Raw genomic sequence first — 19,399 nt, forward strand, 5'->3', positions numbered from 1 at the left:
TGCTTCCCCATCCGCTTTTGACAGTGATACCCAAAGCAAAATATGTGGATAAGCTCTGATCAAGTCTGCAACATATACATGTTAATTCCTACCTAAAATCAAATAGCTATATGTGCGCAACCATGAGCAAGATTAAGCCTAAGAATTCCAAGCCCCTACTAATGTCTGATTTTTTTTTTAAATCAAGTAAAAAACTCATCAACTCTCGGTGGGGAGGGGGGGAATAGTACAACCACATAAAGTCCTGCCAAATGCACAGTACTGGAGTGTCACTGCATTCCCGATTACTGTAATTTATGGGGTGCAGCTTGAAACCAGGATCAGGCAGGTGAGATGTTTTTCTGCTACTTGACTGGGTGCCAGTTTACACAGGTATCTAGATTCTATAGGCAGGAGGGCTTGAGAAAGAGAATCTGGCTTGTGCACACACCCCAAATTTAGGACATGCGATTTGATTGAGTGCTTACATCTCTACAAATGTCTTTTCATTTGATGGATGGGCTGTGTAAACAAGGACACACATACCACAAACCTGACCACACAATACATCTACTTGCAGTGGGCAAACCCATGACTCACTCCTGCAGCCTCCAGACTACAACGCATATAGCCAACACACAAACACACCAATCCTGTGTGCAAAATAACCCCGTTCCTCTCTTAAATCTCACAATTAGAAAAATTCAAATTGACAGTAAAGTCTCCAACCGAGTAACAGCTAAAATGGACTCACTTATTTCAAGGGGAAGTTACATCTGGTCTTTCAGGATCACGCCACTTGGGATTTTATTTTATTTTTTTAAACAGAGAAGGAAGAAACATTTACTTCATTTCTGAAGAAAGCAGCCCAAGCATTTGTTTTGCTACATATTCAGGCTATACTCAAAGATTGCTCTGGCAGAAGCTCATGCCTTTAACCCTGGCTAAAGGCCAGGGTTAAAAGTAGGGTAAGACTGGGCAGGACCACCGGATAAAGAGCAATCCCGGCACTGCGCACTAACAGCCTAGCCTAGGCTGGGCTGCCCTCGCCTGACCTAGACTTCTTGTGTGAATAGCCTTATTGGGAAACTGATACATTAAGCTTTCATGAAAACTCATATATTAGCATACGAGACTCCTCTCACCCCTTACTCAGATCACTGCTGTATGGAGACAATGCCATGCACAAAGTAACCCACAAATCAGAGCTCTACATAGCTCTACAAGTTATACAGAACGCCGGACTGTTCCACAGCATATTTCCACAGGAAGAGGTGTGTGTTGCATTTTTTAATGCTTCTCCACATGAAAAGCTCTCTCCAAGTAGTAAACTAGCATCTCTTTTTGGTGCACTAGTTTTCTTCACCCACCACACAATGGGGTATGTGGGTTGAGATGGACTGTCTCAACTGCCCCTCACATGCAGCTAAGGGGTATGGGGGGGGGTACAGACCACCTGGATAACTAGGCAAAGCAGAGCAGCACTTTGGAAGGATGGAGTACAACATACATGTTTAAACCTCTCATCACACAGCAGGCAGGGCCAGCAGACAGTATCATCAGAACTGACCCAATATGAACTGAGGAGGTAGGTTTCTGGACTGTACCAATTCAGTCTAAAGAGGAGTATATGTCTGAATTCTCCTCCTCATAGAAACTTCTTGTCAGAAGAAGCCTAGTTAAAGAGAAGTGGAACATCATGCTGGGGAGGAAGTCTGGGATGTGAGCACTCACATCCCTCATTGATGGTAGGCAGGCTCAACAGAGAGTATCACTTAAACCAACTCTCTGCATTGCTTGCAGAATGGATTTGGCTGCAAGTGCCAATAATCCTCACAAAAAGCAGTAGTTATTCTAGCATCTATAGCTCATCTCACATAGACATTTAGAATGACGAGGCTTTCAGAGCTGCTCTGCCAGAACCTGTAACCTTAACACTTAACACACATACTAGGAAGTCAACAGAACCCAATTTGAACCTAAAGGTAGAGTTTAACTTCAGGTAGTTTAACTCCCCGCCCCCCCCCCCCCACTTTCTCACCATTTAGCCACTGAGAACGCATTCTGAAGGGAAAGACTATGTGTGTGTTCTTGATCCTTTTCACTCGTGTGTTTCCTGCTGAAACATATCCTCACAAGTTGCTTTTACCCCTACTTTTACCCATTGGGGGAAAGATACAGAGGTGTGTTTTCACTGGGATAGCAGAATTATGGGAAAGGATTAAAAAGCCCATTTCCTCCCACACCAGTCTTGCTGTCTCCATTACTGAATTGTGTAAGAGAAAAAAAGCATTAAGAAGAATCATGCAACAGCATACAAGACATAATTGTGTCCTAAATTCCTTTGAAACTACAGGAAGCCACAACAGAAATCTGCTGAACTTTCTACAGTCTGTTCATTTAATCTATTAAATGAACCTAAATTTTAGAAACTATTTGGCTGAGATTCCAGGTTTCTTAAGTATATCTTTATATCTTGTTATGATAGAAAATTCTATGTGTCTTGTTTGCTACTAAAATACTATCATATATTTAGAAGTTTTCAAAACCCTGTTAAAAAAAAATCAATCATCTCTTCAAAATAAACATAAACCTATGTGTTTCTTAGACCCAAAAAAGTTCTAGCCTATACAAGCAATCTGAAGCTACAGTGATTTTTTTTTTAATTGTACCTTCCCTCCAGGCTATATAGAAAAATAGCAAAATATTGTTTCAATTATAATAAATATATTTGTACTTAAAAAGTAATAGTTCCTCAGTAAGCACGATCCCACAATTATAGCCTGGCACTTGGATGACTGGACCCAATCCACAGCAGTATCAAAAGACACACAGTTTCTGCCCAGGCAGGATTCCATTAACATTACATAATTCAGATGAGTAGCATTCTGCTTTCTCTGTACCCAGTAAAAAGACATTTCAAACTATCAAAGCTATTTCACATAATGTATGTGGCATTTCAAGAAATAATTTGATTCTATAACCAAATGTTGCAGAATACTGTTAACAGTTAAGGCAGTAGTTTGACTTTCATTTTCTGGCCACACTTGAACAATCAATATTCAAGTGAAAGACAAACAAAATATAATAAAGGTTGTGAACTTATAAATTCACCACACACAAATTAAAATTAGATTAACAGTCCAAAATAAAGAAGAGTGAGGATTGGAATGTGCAATGAAAACAAGTACATATTTAAAAGTTACCAATCAGAAACCAAGTTAGACAGAGGTATAGAAGGGGGGGAAATAGTGTCTATTTCCTTTCACAAGGAGGCCATATACAGTGTCTTAATGAAAACTTTTTCAGTGCATGAGCCCTTTTGAGGGTTTCATACCATTTTGTTTAACTTGTGCTACAATACTGCACAAGGCTAAACCACAATTATCTCCTTCAGAGTGATCAAATATATTTATGCATTGTGTTGTGGTTTGCATTCTGTAGGCTCAGTTGCATTTTTCTTGGACGCTCACAAAACTGGCATTTGACTGGATCCGCTTAGCTAGAAAAAGAAACATGTATTTTAAAATCCCATTCATCTAAATTATCCTACTTCATTCAATTGGACATAGGACATCACACTAGAGATCCAATCCAGCAGACATAGCAACAAAGCTATTCCTCGTGCCAAAGACTTATGAGTGAAGAGTTTATGAACTCAGAGCCAAATCTGCACATGCAGCAGAATCACATGATGCAGCTTTTCCCAGACTGTACCAATTCAGAACAAACTATAGGGACAGGCAACTAGAGGCCCAGGGCCCTAATTTGGCTCCTAAGGGCTTTCCTTCTGGCCTAGATTTTAATTGGAAGGAAAGTCCTATGTGACATGATACGATCTAAGCCCCTGGTCATGTTTCTCTGGCCACCATTGACTCAAACTGCTCTGATGTCACAGCCCCAGCTGTTTTGACATCACAGAGGGCCTTGCAGTCTTTGAGACAGGCGGGTTAGGGGCATATAGGCAAACGTTTATTCTGAATTCTTAAGGGCTAAACAAAACAGTACCAGAATATCTGTGTGGACTTCCAAAGGACACGCTGCACATGCTGGAAGCAGGGCCGTCCTTAAGGTGTGGCGACCGGGGCAACTGCTCCGAGCCCCACACTGCCACAGGCTCACTCTGGGCACACGGCAGTGCAGCCTGCCCTCCTCTCTCTCTCCCAGTCCCAACCACTTCTCTTTCCTTGTGCACAACCTAGCCAGCATCAATCTTTTGTGTGGATGTGCAGCACAGGCTTGAGAGGCTCCCAGGCAAAATGCAAGAGCTCCTCCTCTCTCCACCTCTCAGCTATTTGGCAGGTGGGCAGGGCTTCCAAAGAGGCCTTGCTGAAGCCTGAAGCTCAGGAAGGGAGGGAGGAAGCAGGCAGGCAGAGTGTCCAGCACTGACTGCCCTTGCCCACCACAGCCCAGCCTTTGCCTGTTTAGTAATGGAAGTAGGATATGATTTCCTCTTTGTGGTTACTCCCACCCCCCTTGAATATTTAGGGATTGGCTTGCATAGGGCTTTGGTATTGAGCAGAGATGTAGGGCAGGGTGGGAGTAATAGGTATATTTAAATTGAAGTTGATTGGACAAATTGTTGGCTTTAAAATATATATATTTAATTTTAAAAACCCATCCAAAAAGTCCTGTGAGTGGCTTGTTTCATGGCAGAAAATTACAAAAACTTCTGGAACAAACAATATATAATATTGTTTATATTATAAAGAAATATATAATATTTCTTTATAAATTCACTATGCTCAAGTTGATTTGCAACCCAGAAGGTCAGTGGGAACTGTGAAGCATGTGTTGTGCTTTTTATTTTTATTTCTTTAGAAATGCACTATATGTCCAAGCTGGTTGGACATGTCCAAACACCTCACTTACACTATTTACACTGTATGTCATCAATCAGTATGATTCTGTAATGATATGAAATGTTAAGGAGACCCTGCACATGCTGATTTGCCCCCAGCCCCGCACCCCACTGGGGACGCCCTGGCTGAAAGGTTGGCGGGACCTGATCTTGATAAACATATTGTCTCAGATCCCAGTTCCATGTTGTCTGTTTTCTGAGATTAGCCCATTATACCCCAAAATATTTTGGGGATAATTACAGAATTCTTGAGTAGGAAGGAACTTTGGAGGTGTTCTAGTCCAATCCTGTGCTCAGCAAAGAAAATGGTTTACTGGAAACCTGAATTCAGTTTTACTTCTATGCAGTCAAAGTGTTGTCCCATAATGTCTCGTGAGCACTGCTGTGCCCTGGCATCCACTTGCACAGAAACCCTAAGCTCTTTAACCTCACTAGTCATTGCCTCAGAAGAGTCCTACCTCATCCTTGGCCAATTATTTCTACCTGGGCAGCTACTAGACCTCCAATTCTTTGGCTTGATGCAGCCTCATGCTGCTCATACCAGCATCCCTACAAGCAAGAAGGGCAACCAGATCCCAGACTGCTCACTTGGTTTGGCACACCTTCACTGCCAGCTACACTTTCCCTGAGTCTCAGCAGAAGGTCTTTTGAGTCTTTCTTGGACTGCACCAGGATGCCAAGTGAGACAGAGTCAATGGCACCATGCCACTTCCAACCTAGCTTTGTGTGTACCTGCCTAGGATGGTTACAGTGCAGAGCCAAAGTAACCCAAGTGGCAAAGCTCCCAGAAGTTGTGTGTCTGCTAGGCTAGTCTCCAAAAATGCCATTTGCAAAATTGTTGTGTGTGTTTTTTAATACAAGCCAAACAGTAAAGGTTTGGCTACATTACTTACGCAGAATCAAGATACGTTTTTTCTGTTTGGAGTGAAGGAAGCTACTCAGGTAGAAAACAACTGGTAAAAAGAGAATGAACGAAGAAACTGCAATCACTGGCACCGTATCGCTGCAGGGGACAGAACAGTTGAAAGTTGTGCTCCAAAGCTTTCGTGTGATGTTCATCTAAAGAGGAGACATACATGGTGAAAAGTGTGTCCATCACAGAAAATCATCAGTGTTTGCACAGAACCGTACTCCAGGGCTGCTGTCATTTTCTGAGTACCGTTTAAGCACTAGATAGAAACATTGGTCTTACCTGTGAAGGGTTCTTTTTCACCGTAATCAGAGCCCATCCTTCTCTATAGGGTTTTGTACCCATCATGCCTCAAGAACAGACAGATATCACAGCAAATTTCTGGTTAGTAGTAGGCGGAGCCCCAAAGCCCCAGTTCCGGACTGTCTTGTAGAAGTTGTGGAAAATAGAGAGAGCTATAGTGGAGAAACTCGAATGGAAAGAGTACATACAGTAATAGTAAAAGGGGGGGGGACTGATCGCCCTGGGAGTCAACCGCCACCCTTACTGGCAAACCCCTGCCCCCGAAAGAATACAGTTATGTAGACTCATGGACTGGGGACACTCATGGAGGGAAAGAATAAAGGAGGAGTGTAATATCATGGGTGGGCCAGACGGGCTCCGGTTACGATGAAGAAGAACCCTTCGCAGGTAAGACCAATGTTTCTTTATCTGCCATAATTGGAGCCCATCCTTCACCATAGGGACCGAACCAAAGTCCATCACTAAGGTATCAGGGAGGGAAGTGGATATTACATGACCTGTTGCAGAACGGTGCAGCCCAGGGCTGCTTGGTCAAAATTGAATGAGGATATCTTATAATGATGTACAAATGGAGAGACTGAAGACTACATTGCTGCTTGACATGTGGTCTGAAGAGGGACATTCACAGAGAACGCTGCCGAGACTGAAGCACTTCTGGTGGAATGAGCTGTGATGCCGGGAGGGACTGGAATGCATAATGACTCGTATGCGAAAGCAATGGTCGCTCGAATCCATTTGGACAGAGTTGTTTTGGAGACTGTGTTACCTAGTAATGCCAAGAGGAAGGAAATAAAGGCGGCATCAGACTTCCTCAACGACTTGGTCCAACGTATATTGATTTGGAGAGCCCTCTTTATATCAAGTGTGTGCCAATTCATTTCTTTGGCGTGGGTTGGTGCCGGGCAAAAGGAGGGAAGCACAACAGGCTGGGATCTATGAAAAGGAGAATTGATCTTTGGAATGAATGTGGGTCAAGTTTTAGGATGACTGCATCTTGTTGAAAAACACACAGCTCTTTGCGGACTGTCAGAGCACCCAGTTCAGACACTCACCAGGCTGAAGTGATTGCCACTAAGAACAGGACTTCGTAGGAGAGGCCTTTGAGGAAAACATCACGGAGAGATTAGAAGGGAGGCTGTGTGAGAGTACTGAGGACCTTGGTTAGATTCCAGAATGGAAATCTGTGTACTGGTGAAGGAGCCAGGTTGTTTGCCCCTGATGTGGAAGCATCTGTTGTGGGGATGGAGGAGGGAAGCAGAACCCGGTGTGTTGATATCTAGAAAGGAAGACAGAGCTGATGTTTGTCTTCCAAGTGTGTTCGGGCAGAGGCCCAAGTCTAGACCATATTGAAGAAAAGCCAAGACTCCTGCTGAAGTAGGAAGAAAACCTTTCCTCCTTGCCCAGCAGAAGAAAGTCATCCATTTGGCTTGGTAGTTCTTGTAGTAGAGGGTCGTCTGGATGCAAGGATAGTGTCCTGGACTTTAGCGTCGTAGCCGTGATGAGTTAGTGATGCCCGCTCAATGCCCACGCGTAGACATTGGAGCCAATCTGGATTGGGGTGAAGAATTGGCACTTGAAGCAGGAGATTCTGGCTCTAAGAAGTTGCCATTGAGGGTGGGTGGACATCAAGACTAGGTCAGCAAACCATCCTCTTCATAGCTAGTGAGGGGCCATTAGAACGATGAAGGCCCGTTCTTGACGTAGTTTCCGAAGCACTTTTGCAATTATTGCCATGGGGAGAAAGGCATAGAGGAGGCCCTTGGGCCACCATGCTAATAAGGCATCTATGGTTTCTGTGCAATGACTGGATCAGGAAAAGAACCTGGGTAGTTGGTTGTTCTGGCTGGACATGAACAGGTCTAGTACTGGTGTTCCTAGGACCTTGATCATTAGTTGAAATACCTGTGGATTGAGAGACCATTCTGCTGGTTCAGCCCTTTGATGGCTGAGCCAGTCTGCTCACAGACTGGAGGTCCTGCTTGGAGACCTGGAGGTCCTGCTCAGGTGCTTGACCATTATGGAGAGGATATTGTTCTCTGCCCACATGAAGAGCGGTGCGGACTCTGACATGAGAGACCTCGGCCTTGTACCCCCAACTGTTTGCTGTCACATTGTCCGTCCTGAAGAGGACATGGGTGTTTTTGATCAGTGGTGAGAAGTGAATCAGCGCAGGCTGGATGGCTTTTAATTCTAGGAGACTGATCGAGCTCCTTTGTTCCCATAGGCTCCACTTGCCTTGTGCAAAGTGGTTGAGACAGTCTGGCATTTGTGGTGATAGGAATGGACCGAGGAGGATTTGAGGAAAGCCTGCTAGTAGGGCTGTGGATCTCCACCAGCGGAGGGAGAAGTGGAGGTAGAGAGGGAAAGGGAGTTCCCTGTGGGTGTGGGCCATGATCTGCTTCTGGAAGGAGAGGAGGAAACACTGAAGGGAGAGGAAATGCCATCTGGCCCAGTGGAAACATTCCAGGCAGGAGATAATGGAGCCCAATAGTTGGGCTATAAGCATCAGGTCCGCTGAATGGTTGCGTAGGACTGCAAAGGTGAGACTGAAGATCTTTTCCCTGTGGGAACACGATTAGGCCGACAGATGTGTCGAAAATGGCCCCAAGGTGGTGTAGTCACTGAGTCGGAAGGAGACGGCTGTTTTGGAGGTTTACAATGAACCCATGCGACTGGAGCATTCTGAACATCCTTCTGGGCGAGATGTAGAGATGATGACCAGATCAGAAGATTGTCTAGATATGGTGTATGTGAATGGCCTATGTGCACATAAATGCAACCAGGGCAGCCATGATCTTCATGAATACCCTTGGGGCTGATGAGAGCTCAAAAGGCGTTGCTTGGTATTAACAGTGAAAATTGTTGATGCAAAAATGGAGAAAGTGGTGTTGGTCTGGGTGGATTGGGACATGGAGGTATGCTTCTGAAAGGTCTATTGAGGCCAAAAAATCCTTATTTCTCACCACCTCCTTGATGGGCTGAAGTGATTTCATTCTGAATAACCGTTTTGTGATGATTCAGTGCCTTGAGATCTAATACTGCCCTCCATGTGCCATCCTTTTTTGGAACCAAAAATAGTATGGAATACATGCCCCAACATAATTCTGTCAATGGGACAAGCTCCACCACTTGAATCAGAAGATGATGCAAGATCGCTTGAGGCATGTACTGGTGCTTGGTTGGAGCTTTGGAGAGCGATGTGGAAATGAAACAGTTTTCGGACGTGAAGAAAATTCCAGGGACAGACCCTCAGAGACTGTTTGGAGTACCCAGCGGTCAAAGGTGACCCCTGTCCATGCTTCTGCAAAGTGTAGGAGTCGCCCTCCAACCGGTGGGGAGTAACTGTTTTGGGGCTTGGGGAGTGGAAGGCTGGAATTGGCAACGTTGTTGTTGTCTGAATGCTTCTCTGTTGCAGTGCTGCACTGGGGGTGCCCAGTGTGTCTGAAGTTGAGATTCCTGTTGTCACGGAAGGAGGAATTAGTAGAATGGCTGGATTGTCTGAAGGATGGACGAAAGGAATATGAATTGCCTCTGAATGGCCTACAGGAATCAGCTCTGGTTGCAGGGATGGCTTTTTTCTTATCCCTTGTCTCAATCAGAATGGGGTCTAAGGTATCACCAAACAATTTAGTTCACCTGAAGAGAGAGGAAGCCAGGTTCAATTGGACTTATAATCCACTTTCTAGTGTCTAAGCCATATACATCTTACAGCTACAGCAGAGACCATAGATCTAGATGCGTGCTGTATGCAGTCTAGACTAGAATCTGCCATGAAGACTGCCACTTTAGCTATCTTATTGATCCCTTGATGAAGTTTAGTGTTTTCAGGTGGTATGTATTGAGCCAGCTCTTTGGCCCAGAGAACCGAGGCTCTAGCAAAGATGGAATTTGCGGCTGTTGCCTTGATGACCGTAGCTGAGGCATCATGAGATTTTCTCAAAAGGAACTGCTATTTTTTGTCTTCTGGGATTTTTAATTGTTCCTCCCGTTCATTCTGCATAATTGCCCCCAAGAACAATTGTGTGATGGGGGTGTCTACCACTGGGGTGGCTAGGATGGAAGAGACCTCTTGTGGCAATGAGCACAGCTTGCCTGGGAAGGGTATAGCAGGTTTGTGTGCAAACAGAACAGCCCATTCAGCCAGCATTGCAGAGTGAAAAAGGGAGGGGAATGAGAGAGAAGAAGAGGAAGTAAAGGGGAAAACCTTTTCATCCAGCTCCTGGTTGTTGGATATGGTCTCTGTGCTGGAAATAGCCTTAATTGTTCTCCTGGCCTCAGCCATTAGAATTGCAAAGTCTGCTACTTGAAAGAGGCAGCTGGAATAGGTAGCCTGAGAGGAGGTCTCTTCTGAGATCTCTCCCTCCTCTGATTCAGGTTCTGGTGTGGCTGGCAGGATTGCTTTGTGGTAGAGGTCTTTTAGGCAGGCGCTCCTCGGAGGAAGGGGGGGGATCCGGGCACCTTTTGCGAGCATGAAATGGTATGGGCATAAAGCAACCCCACTCTCCCAAAGGAATGGCTTTGTGTACTGGGCTGGAGTCGGGAGAAGAGGGCAAAAAGGGCTTGGAAGGGGCCCTGGGTCTCCTAGGATGATTTTCCTCCTGGGTAGTGAGAGGGGAGGTAGGAGCATGCAAAACTCCTTGGCAATAAACTCCTTCAGCCACTTGGATGTATCATTTGAGAGAGGAGAGTTGTTTTGCTCCATATTGCCCCCCGATCCGCATTACTCACAGTAGTTGTTGCTGCGGGAGAGGAGGTGGTAGGCAGAGGTGGAGGCAGAGCTGGAGGGTTTCTGGCTGCTCCCTCTGCATCAACGAGTTTGGCGCTGCTGGCTGGCCTGCGGGATAACTGGTTCCCCCTCCCCCAAAGTAGTACCAGACTTAGAGATTGTGGGCGATAAAATGGCACCCGTCCGAGCTGCTTTCGATTTCGTTCCGTCATGAGTGAGTAAACGAGGAGAGGGAATGTGGCGGGGCTGATAGTGTTGGCAGACTGCCTGCAGAAGCAGGTGTTCACTCAGCCTAACTACTGGGAGTTTGTTTTTCTTTGGCTTAGCTGAGGGAAGAGCCAAGTTGGGCCTTAAGTGTTTGGTTTTTCTTTTTGACTTCTTGTTCAGTTGTCTGACTGGTTCAGCATCAGCCGCAGGAGCGGCAGGAATGGTGTGTAACACGCCCTCATTAGCCAAAGAGGCTGAGTGGCTGAGTTTTTTCTTAACGGGAGCTCAGGTCTGAGCCGATATTGAAGTTCCGAAGGGAGATCTTCTGATAGAGAGTCCATAAGGGCTTCTGCCATCTGGGCTGGGTCCATAGAAGGGAATTCCCAAAAGAAGTTAAGGGAAAGTAAAGAGGAAAATGCCCAACTGCCAAATTAAAAACAGAAAAAATGTTTGGAATTTGTTCAAATTAATTAAAAGAGACTCCCTTTCTGCCTTTGCACAAAAGGAAGAAGGGGAGAGAGAAGGAAAAAGGATTTAGGCAAGCCTGTAAAATGATTGGGTGTGAAGAGCTCTCCTTATTTGCTGCTCTGAGGCGAGACAGAAAAGGAACTGGGGCTTTGGGGCTCTGCCTACTGCTAACCAGAAATTTACTATGATAGCTATCTGTCTGCTCCTAAGGCATGATGGTGAAGGATTGGCTCCGATTACTGCAGAAAACCCTACATTAGTCCTTCCTCTACTAAGTCCAACGTGCTCTTGTGATCTCCCAGAGCACACTTCATAAGTATAATATCCATGTTGTACCAAGTTTAAATGACTGTGTTCTCAGCAGCTTTTCTTCTGAGAACACAGAACATGGGAATTTTCTTCTTTTTGAGGAAAACCTTGCTCTAACCATCTTTCAAAGGCAGAGGCCTTTTATACAGAAAAGCATCTATTGGCTGGAATAAGCAGAATTAAATAGGCATTGTATACATAAGCAGACAGGCAATTGTTTTGAAGACACTGAACTGATTCACATTAACAAGGAATCACAAGGAAGCCTAGCTATGGAAGAGATGGGTAATAAAAGCTGCTCGTGGATTTGGAATTCTCCCAAGTCTCCACTTAGCAACTTGGCCCATCACTGCATAGTCACCATTGTCGGAAACAGCTACGGCAACCAGAGGGACCATGGCACACCTGCCATCAGGTACTCTAAGACAGCAGATCACATTGGTATCAAGAGACACAGAGAATACAAAAACTGAAGAAGACTGGATGAGAAAATACAAATATAGTTCATTGTAGTGGTGAGCTCTTAGTATTTAGCAATCTACATGTGAGTTTCATTTTGGTTACTGCCATCACTGAGATGGTACTGGTAGAACAACAGTGTACATGGCTTTAAGATGCTTCCTATCCTTTCTGTACAAAAAAGGAAGGTACTGACATGAAATCTACTAATACAAATACAATGAATATTTATACTGTATACCGCTTTTCAACAAAAGTTCCCAAAGCAGTTCACATAGATATAAATAAATAAAATAAAATCTAGCCAAATCATCCTAACCCCCAGCTCTAAACAATGGTACAAATGATTCTGGCATATCTTTATCTTTTTTTAAAAAGATACTAGTTGTCTCCTATCATCCAAAGTGCTTATCTGATGGCATAGCATGTTCTAGGATTAGCTTGAACTGGACTGGACTGGACGAAATGCCATTGTCACAGAATATAATCCAAGCCCAGAATAAACAACCACAATAATGTTGTACAGCAACTTTAAAGTTATATTTTTATATGATTGTACTTGGATTTTAGCTGCTGTTTACTTTTTGTGAGCTGGGGTAGCTATTTTGCTTTAGATTTTGCGTAAAAACTATCTTGAGTTTGAAAAGTTTAAAAATCAATTAATGACTCAAATGCTTGCAGGTGAGATAGCAGGTGATATTTGGGACTGGGTTACACAGCATGAAATGAGTGAAAGAAATACTTACTGCATCTTCCACGTCAATACACAAATGGGATTGTTCTCCAGATTCATGTTTGGGACTGCTCTTCTGCATCGTGTTGTACATGACATTCAGCTCTTTATAAGTCACATTGCACTTCTTGCATACTTCTGTGTAGTTTCCAGGTGGCAAGCTGTCTACTTGCCCCTAAAGTTATGAAGAAATTAATACAATTTCAGCTACAGTGAATTCTGAAGGATAACCTAGATCAAGAAAATAAATTGAATATAAATTGCTCCTTGTCAAAGTATTCAGGCAAAACATCCGCATCTAAAGTCAAAGTACACCATAACAAATTTTCCTCTTCCTTATCTATTTACAAAACCAAAAGGAACAGTATAACATTTTAGTTAGCAGGTGAGGTGAAGCCCCAATACAGCAAATCTGAACGGTGAACCAGAACCATTGATGGCATTGGCTGTCAAAGGTAAGAATATAAGAACAGCCCTGCTGGATCAGGACCAAAGCCCATCTAGTCCAGCATCCTGTTTCACACAGAGGCCCACCAGATGCCTCTGGGGAGCCAACAGGCAGGCATTGAGGGCAACCCCGGTCTCTTGCTTTTACTCCCCCGCAATAGGTATTCAGAGGCATCCTGCCTCTGAAGCTGGAGGTGGCCTATAGCCCTCTGACTAGTAGCTGTTGATAGACCTCTCCTCCATAAAGTTACCCAAACCCCTCTTAAAGCCATCCACATTGTTGGCTGTCACCATATCTTGTGGCAAAGAATTCCACAAGTTGATTTATGCATTGTGTGAAAAAGTACTTCACTTTGTTGGTCCTAAATTTCCTGGCAATCAATTTCATGGGATGACCTCTGGTTCTAGTATTATGTGAGAGGGAGAAAAATTTCTCCCTATCCACTTTCTCCACACCATGCATGATTTTATAGACCTCCATCATGTCTCCCTGCAGTTGTCTTTTTTTCTAAACTAAAAAGCAACACTAAAAGGTGTTGTAGCTTTGCCTCATAAGGAAGGTGCTCCAAGCCCCGATCATCTTGGTTGCCCTCTTCTGCACCTTTTCTAGTTCAACAATGTCCTTCTTTAGATGTGGTGACCATCTAAGAATTTCAAAGAGCAAAAATCTTTCCCACATAAATAAACGTTAGCTGGTTACAGACTCCACATAAGAATTTGCCAAAGGCAAAAGACTGGGAGGTTGGGGTTTTGGAAGATAAAACTACTAAAACCATGCAATTGATACTATAGCCCTCCCTTTGCAATACAGGAGGACCTCAATATTTGTGGGGGTTCTGTTCCATGGTACAACTGCTCATACAGAAACCGTGAATATAGAGGCATTAGGCCAATGAGGAATTGGGGGTTAGGTTCCTGGTTCAAAGAAAATGGTTTTAAAAACCCGATGGGGGGGGAGCTACTTGCCATCGTAGCTGCCCCCTGTCGTGCTGTGCCCCCAAATGCCTCCAAATCAGTCAAAAATAACCTTTCCCCCATTTTTTTTTAAAGAACTGAGCCATTTTGAGGCTCCAAAACACAAAATGGCAGCCAGAAATGACCTCCGCAGTCATTTCCGTCCACCCCGACCCACAGATATACAAGGTCGGTGTGTAAACCCCCCTTTTTCCCCTTTGTATATGCCAATGTTGGGTGTTTTTTACCCGACTGCAGATATGCGGACCTGCAGATAACAAATCTGCGGATATCGAGGTATACTATTATTATTTATTTATTTATTATTAAAAATTTTATACCACCTTTCCACAAAAGGCTCAGGGAAATTTACATTAAAACACCATTAAAATCAATTAACAATTAAAACAGAAATTATAAAACTGCATAAAATAATAATTAACAATTAAAACATCATAAAACACCAATTAAATAGCCAAAACAATTTTAAAACAAGTTTTAAAAAGCTGAGAAAGGTTGGTTGAAGAGATGTGTTTTCAGAAGTTTCTTTAAAATTGCCAGAGATGGGGAGGCTCATATCTTAGTAGGGAGCGCATTCCACAATCTTGGGAGAGTAGCTGAGAAGGCCCATCTCTCTGTAGCCAACAAACAAGTAGGCGGCAACTGGAGAGGGATCTCCTCAAATGACCTCAATGGGCAGAGGGGCACATAGCAAAGAAGACATTCTCTTAAATACCCAGGGCCTAAGCCATTTAGGGCTTTGTAAGTTATAACTAGCACTTTGCATTTTGCCTGGAAACCTATTGGCAGCCAGTGTAGCTCCATCAACAGAGGAGTAACGTGGTCTCTTCAAGATGACCCAGAGACCAACCTGGCTGCTGCATTCCAAACCAACTGAAGTTTCTGGACTACGTACAAAGGCAGCCCCACAGAGCGCATTACAAAGTAAGTACCTCCATCTTATCTGGATTCAGCTTCAGTTTATTCTCCCTCATCCAGCCCATTACTGCTTCCAGGCAGGCATTCAGGGAGGATATGCCAACTCCTGAATAAGTTGACCAGAAGAAGTAGATCTGGAATCAGCGTACTGGTAACATCCAGCTCCAAATCCCCTGATGATCTCTCCCAGCAGTTTCATGTAGATGTTAAAACACATTGGAGAAAGTATGGAGCCTTGAGGGACACCATACTTAAGCTCAGATTTTGAAGAGCAACAATCTCCAATCAACACCATCTGGAATCTGTCCAAGAGGTAGGAGCGGAACCACTGTAAAACAGTGCCTCCCACCCTCAACACCCTCAGATGTTCCAGAACTTGGGATACTATGGTTGATAGTATTGAAAGCCGCCGAGAGATCCAAAAGGACCAACAGAGTCACACTTCCTCTGTCAATTTCCAATTGAAGATCATCCATCAGGCCGACCAAGGCAGTCTCCACCCCATAGCCCGCCCAAAAACCAGCTTGAAATGGGTCTAGATAGTCAGTTTTGTCCTAGAGCTGAGAGGCCACCACCCTCTCAATTACCTTGCCCAATCACGGGAGGTTGGAAACAGGCCTATAATTGCTCAACTCTGAGGGATCTAATGCAGGATTCTTTAGAAGAAGTCTAATAATTGCCTCCTTAAGACAAGGAGGCATCCTGCCCTCCCTCAGAGTAGCATTTATGATTTCCAGCAGACCACCTACAACAGTCTCCCTGCTAGATTGAACAAGCCATGTTGGACAAGGGTCAAGAGAACAAGTGGTAGGCCTCATCACCTCAAGCAGCTTGTCCACATCCTCAGGAGTCACAAACTGAAACTGATCCAGTCGAATCACATAAGAGGAGTAGCTGGACACCTCCAGTTCAGACATCAAATTAATTGTGGAGTCTCCATCTAAGTCGCCCCAAATCCAAGAGATTTGTCTGCGAAAATACTAACACTTTAGGAGCAGAAACCAAAATGTAGCCACTTGAAAAGCAAGAGCTGGATTACTGTTTTTAAGAAAGAAAGAAAGAAAGAACGAACGAACGAACCAGAGGCCTGGCACTGAAATTGCAAACTAATTATTGCTTCCCACCCTTCAAAGGTGTATCACACTTTAGAAACAGACAAAAGTACACAGGTAACTGTTGGGAAGAGGAATACTTCCTATATGAAAAAACAGGAAACGTTTCTAATGGTGGTGCTTAAAGAGGAAGATTTTGTCACCATAAATATAAAACGGATATAAAATGTAAAAAATAAAATAAAAAATAAAATAAAATCAGGGAAACGGGTGCGTTAAGGGGAAGCTCAAGCAGAAACAGCAAGTTTGGTATGTGAAGAAAACATGTTAATACCTCAAAAATGTGCTGCAGAGCTTCCTGGAGTGGCTTATTTGTAGGTCTTTGGGTGAACTTCGTTTGTACGTTTTCAAACTGTCAATATATCCATTTCCCCCCAACTTGTGCTATCTTTTCATTTATCTCCTGCTGACAGCACTTATTATTCAATAGCTCCTGACTATTCCAACATAAATGCAAAACAGTTACGCTAATGACTGTGCATCAACAATAGGTGGTTTGTTTTGATATCACGGATCCCATCACAACAGCCCATTTTAACATTCGATACTTAGATTAACAAAAGAGAAAAGTAGAAGTACATACAAGTACTGAGAATTATTTACATTTTCCATGACTGAGAACACATTTGTTGAGAGAAAATATTAGAGAAAATAGAGAAACTATTAGTATTATTGAAATACGCAGTCTTGAGCAGGCAACAGACAACAAGCATAAAAACAGTGATATAACTCTGCTGAGCACACTTACTAAGCAGTAATTTATACAAAAAGCAAAGAAGAGTAGCTAAAAGTTGAAAAGTAGTTTTCTGTTGTCAGTTAACTATTTCTGCACATCCAACAAAGCTTCTGATGGGCTTGGGATTCTCCAGCAACAGCACCCCAGCCCCACAATGCATGGCAAAACAAAAGACTTCCCAAAACCACTTGATATATGGCATGGAGGCTCACTTTTCAACAAAAGACGTAGAATGTCTGCAGCTAGGCATGCTAATGCCCTAGGTAGTTATTTGGATCCTGGGGAGAGTCTAGTTCTTATGGATAACTTCGTGGAGGAGAGGTCTATCAATGGCTACTAGTCAGCAGGCTATAGGCCACCTTCAGCCTCTGAGGCAGGATGCTTCCAAGTACCAGTTGCAGGGGAATAACAGCAGGAGAGTGGGGTTGCCCTCAACTCCTGCCTGTAGGCTTCCAGAGGCATCTGGTGGGCCACTGTGTGAAACAGGATACTGGACTAGATGGGCATTCTTGGGCCTGATCCAGCAGGGCTGTTCTTATGTTCTAGTTCTAAGCAAAATCATCAGGAAGCAGGGCCAAGAACTCAGTAACTTTTAGGAGCACAGGGTCTGCAATGTGTTTCTGCTTTTAAAGAGCACTTCCGGAGCATGAGCATCACTCAGAAGTATTAGCCCCCTTAAGCAACAGCACACATGCACAAGAACTGGGGGAATGGTGTGAAGGCTCCCAGGGCATCCCCACAGACCCTCCTAATGCATGTGCTTCATTAGTCAGGATGTCAGCCGCAGACTATCAGTGGCTCTCCAGGGTTTCAGGCAGGGTCTCACCTTGCCATACCTGGAGATGCCAGAGATTGTGCCATGCCTGGGACCTTCTTCATGCAAAGCAGATGCTCTACTACTGGACAGCAGCCCCATCCCCAGAAAGATGCAGCCACCTTTTCCACTCTGGCAGGTAGGGCCCCACTGGCACAGTTGCGCGAGACTCACAGCACTCTCTAATCTGCTGGCTCCAGTTTTATCATTTGTTTGTTTGTTTTTCAAATTTGTAGACAGCCCCAAACTTCCGTCCCTGGGTAGTTTACAACAACATAAAACGCTAAAATGAAGAACTACTTACAATTTAAAACCACAGTACAATTATTTATTTATTTATCCATTCATTCGATTTCTATACCACCCTTCCAAAAGCAGCTCAGAGCAGTTTACACAAAGAAATAACAAATAAATAAGATGGATCCCTGTCCCCAAAGGGCTCACAATCCAAAAAGAAACATACGATAGACACCAGCAACAGTCACTGGAGGTACTGTGCTGGGGGTGGATAGGGCCAGTTACTCTCTCCCTGCAGAATAAAGAGAATCACCACGTTAAAAGGTGCCTCTTTGCCAAGTTAGCAGGGGTTAGCAGTTAAAAGGCTTGGGTGAAAAAAGAAGTATTTGGAGACTTTTTAAAAAGTTGTCAGAGATAGGGAGGCTCTTATTTCAGCAGGGAGCACATTCCAAAGTCTTGGGGCAGCAACAGAGAAGGCCCATCCCCATGTGGCCACCAGACAAGCTGGTGGCAACTACAGACAAACTTCTCCAGATGATCTCAGGTGATGGGGCTCATGGTGAAGATGACATTCTCTCAAATACTCAGGGCCTAAGCTGTTTAGGGCTTTATAACCAGCATCTTGTATTTTGAACAGAAACATAATGGAGCCTGTGTAGCTCTTTAAGTATAGGAGTAATATCGTCTCTCCAAGATGACCCGGAGACCAACCTGGCTGCCACTTTCTGTACTGACTGCAGTTTCTAGACTATGTACAAAGGCAGCCCAACATAGAGTGCACCGCGGTAGTCAAATCTGAAGATTACTAGTATAGGTACCACTGTTCTGAGGTTGTTTATCTCAAGAAACAGACGCAGCTGGTGTATCAGCAAAAGCTGATAGAAGGCACCTCTGGCCACTCCTCAACCTGGAACACCAGAGAGCGGTTAGGATCCAGAAGCACTCCAAGACTGCATACCTGTTCCTTCTGAGGAACTGTGACCCCATCCAGAACCAGCAGATCAAAATCGTCTACCAAGTTCCTGCACAATAAGTACCTCCATCTTATCTGGATTCAATCTCAGTTTGTTATCCCTCATTCAGCCCATCACCGCTTCCAGGTAGGGTTTTTGGTGGGGTTGTGATGATGACATGGAGAAACAGATTTGGGTGTCATCAGCATACTGATAGCATCAAATCTCCTACATGAAACCGCTGGGAGAGAT

The 19,399-nt window shown here is 44.1% G+C and overlaps 1 protein-coding gene across 1 annotated transcript in view; it reads right to left on the reverse strand.

Moving 5' to 3' along the window:
- Nucleotides 1–2,686: 2,686 nt before the first annotated feature.
- OSTM1 (osteoclastogenesis associated transmembrane protein 1) overlaps nucleotides 2,687–19,399 on the reverse strand; it is a 32,636-nt gene continuing 15,923 nt past the window's right edge. Inside the window, exons 4-6 of the mRNA XM_053292602.1 lie at nucleotides 12,969–13,130; nucleotides 5,734–5,899; nucleotides 2,687–3,481 (exon numbers count right to left, since the gene is read on the reverse strand). Coding sequence (XP_053148577.1) covers nucleotides 3,426–3,481; nucleotides 5,734–5,899; nucleotides 12,969–13,130 — 384 coding nt within the window. The 3' untranslated portion in view covers nucleotides 2,687–3,425. The remainder of the gene's footprint in view (nucleotides 3,482–5,733; nucleotides 5,900–12,968; nucleotides 13,131–19,399) is intronic.

This window comes from Hemicordylus capensis, chromosome 1 (assembly GCF_027244095.1).
Source record: "Hemicordylus capensis ecotype Gifberg chromosome 1, rHemCap1.1.pri, whole genome shotgun sequence".
Lineage (NCBI taxonomy): Eukaryota > Metazoa > Chordata > Lepidosauria > Squamata > Cordylidae > Hemicordylus > Hemicordylus capensis.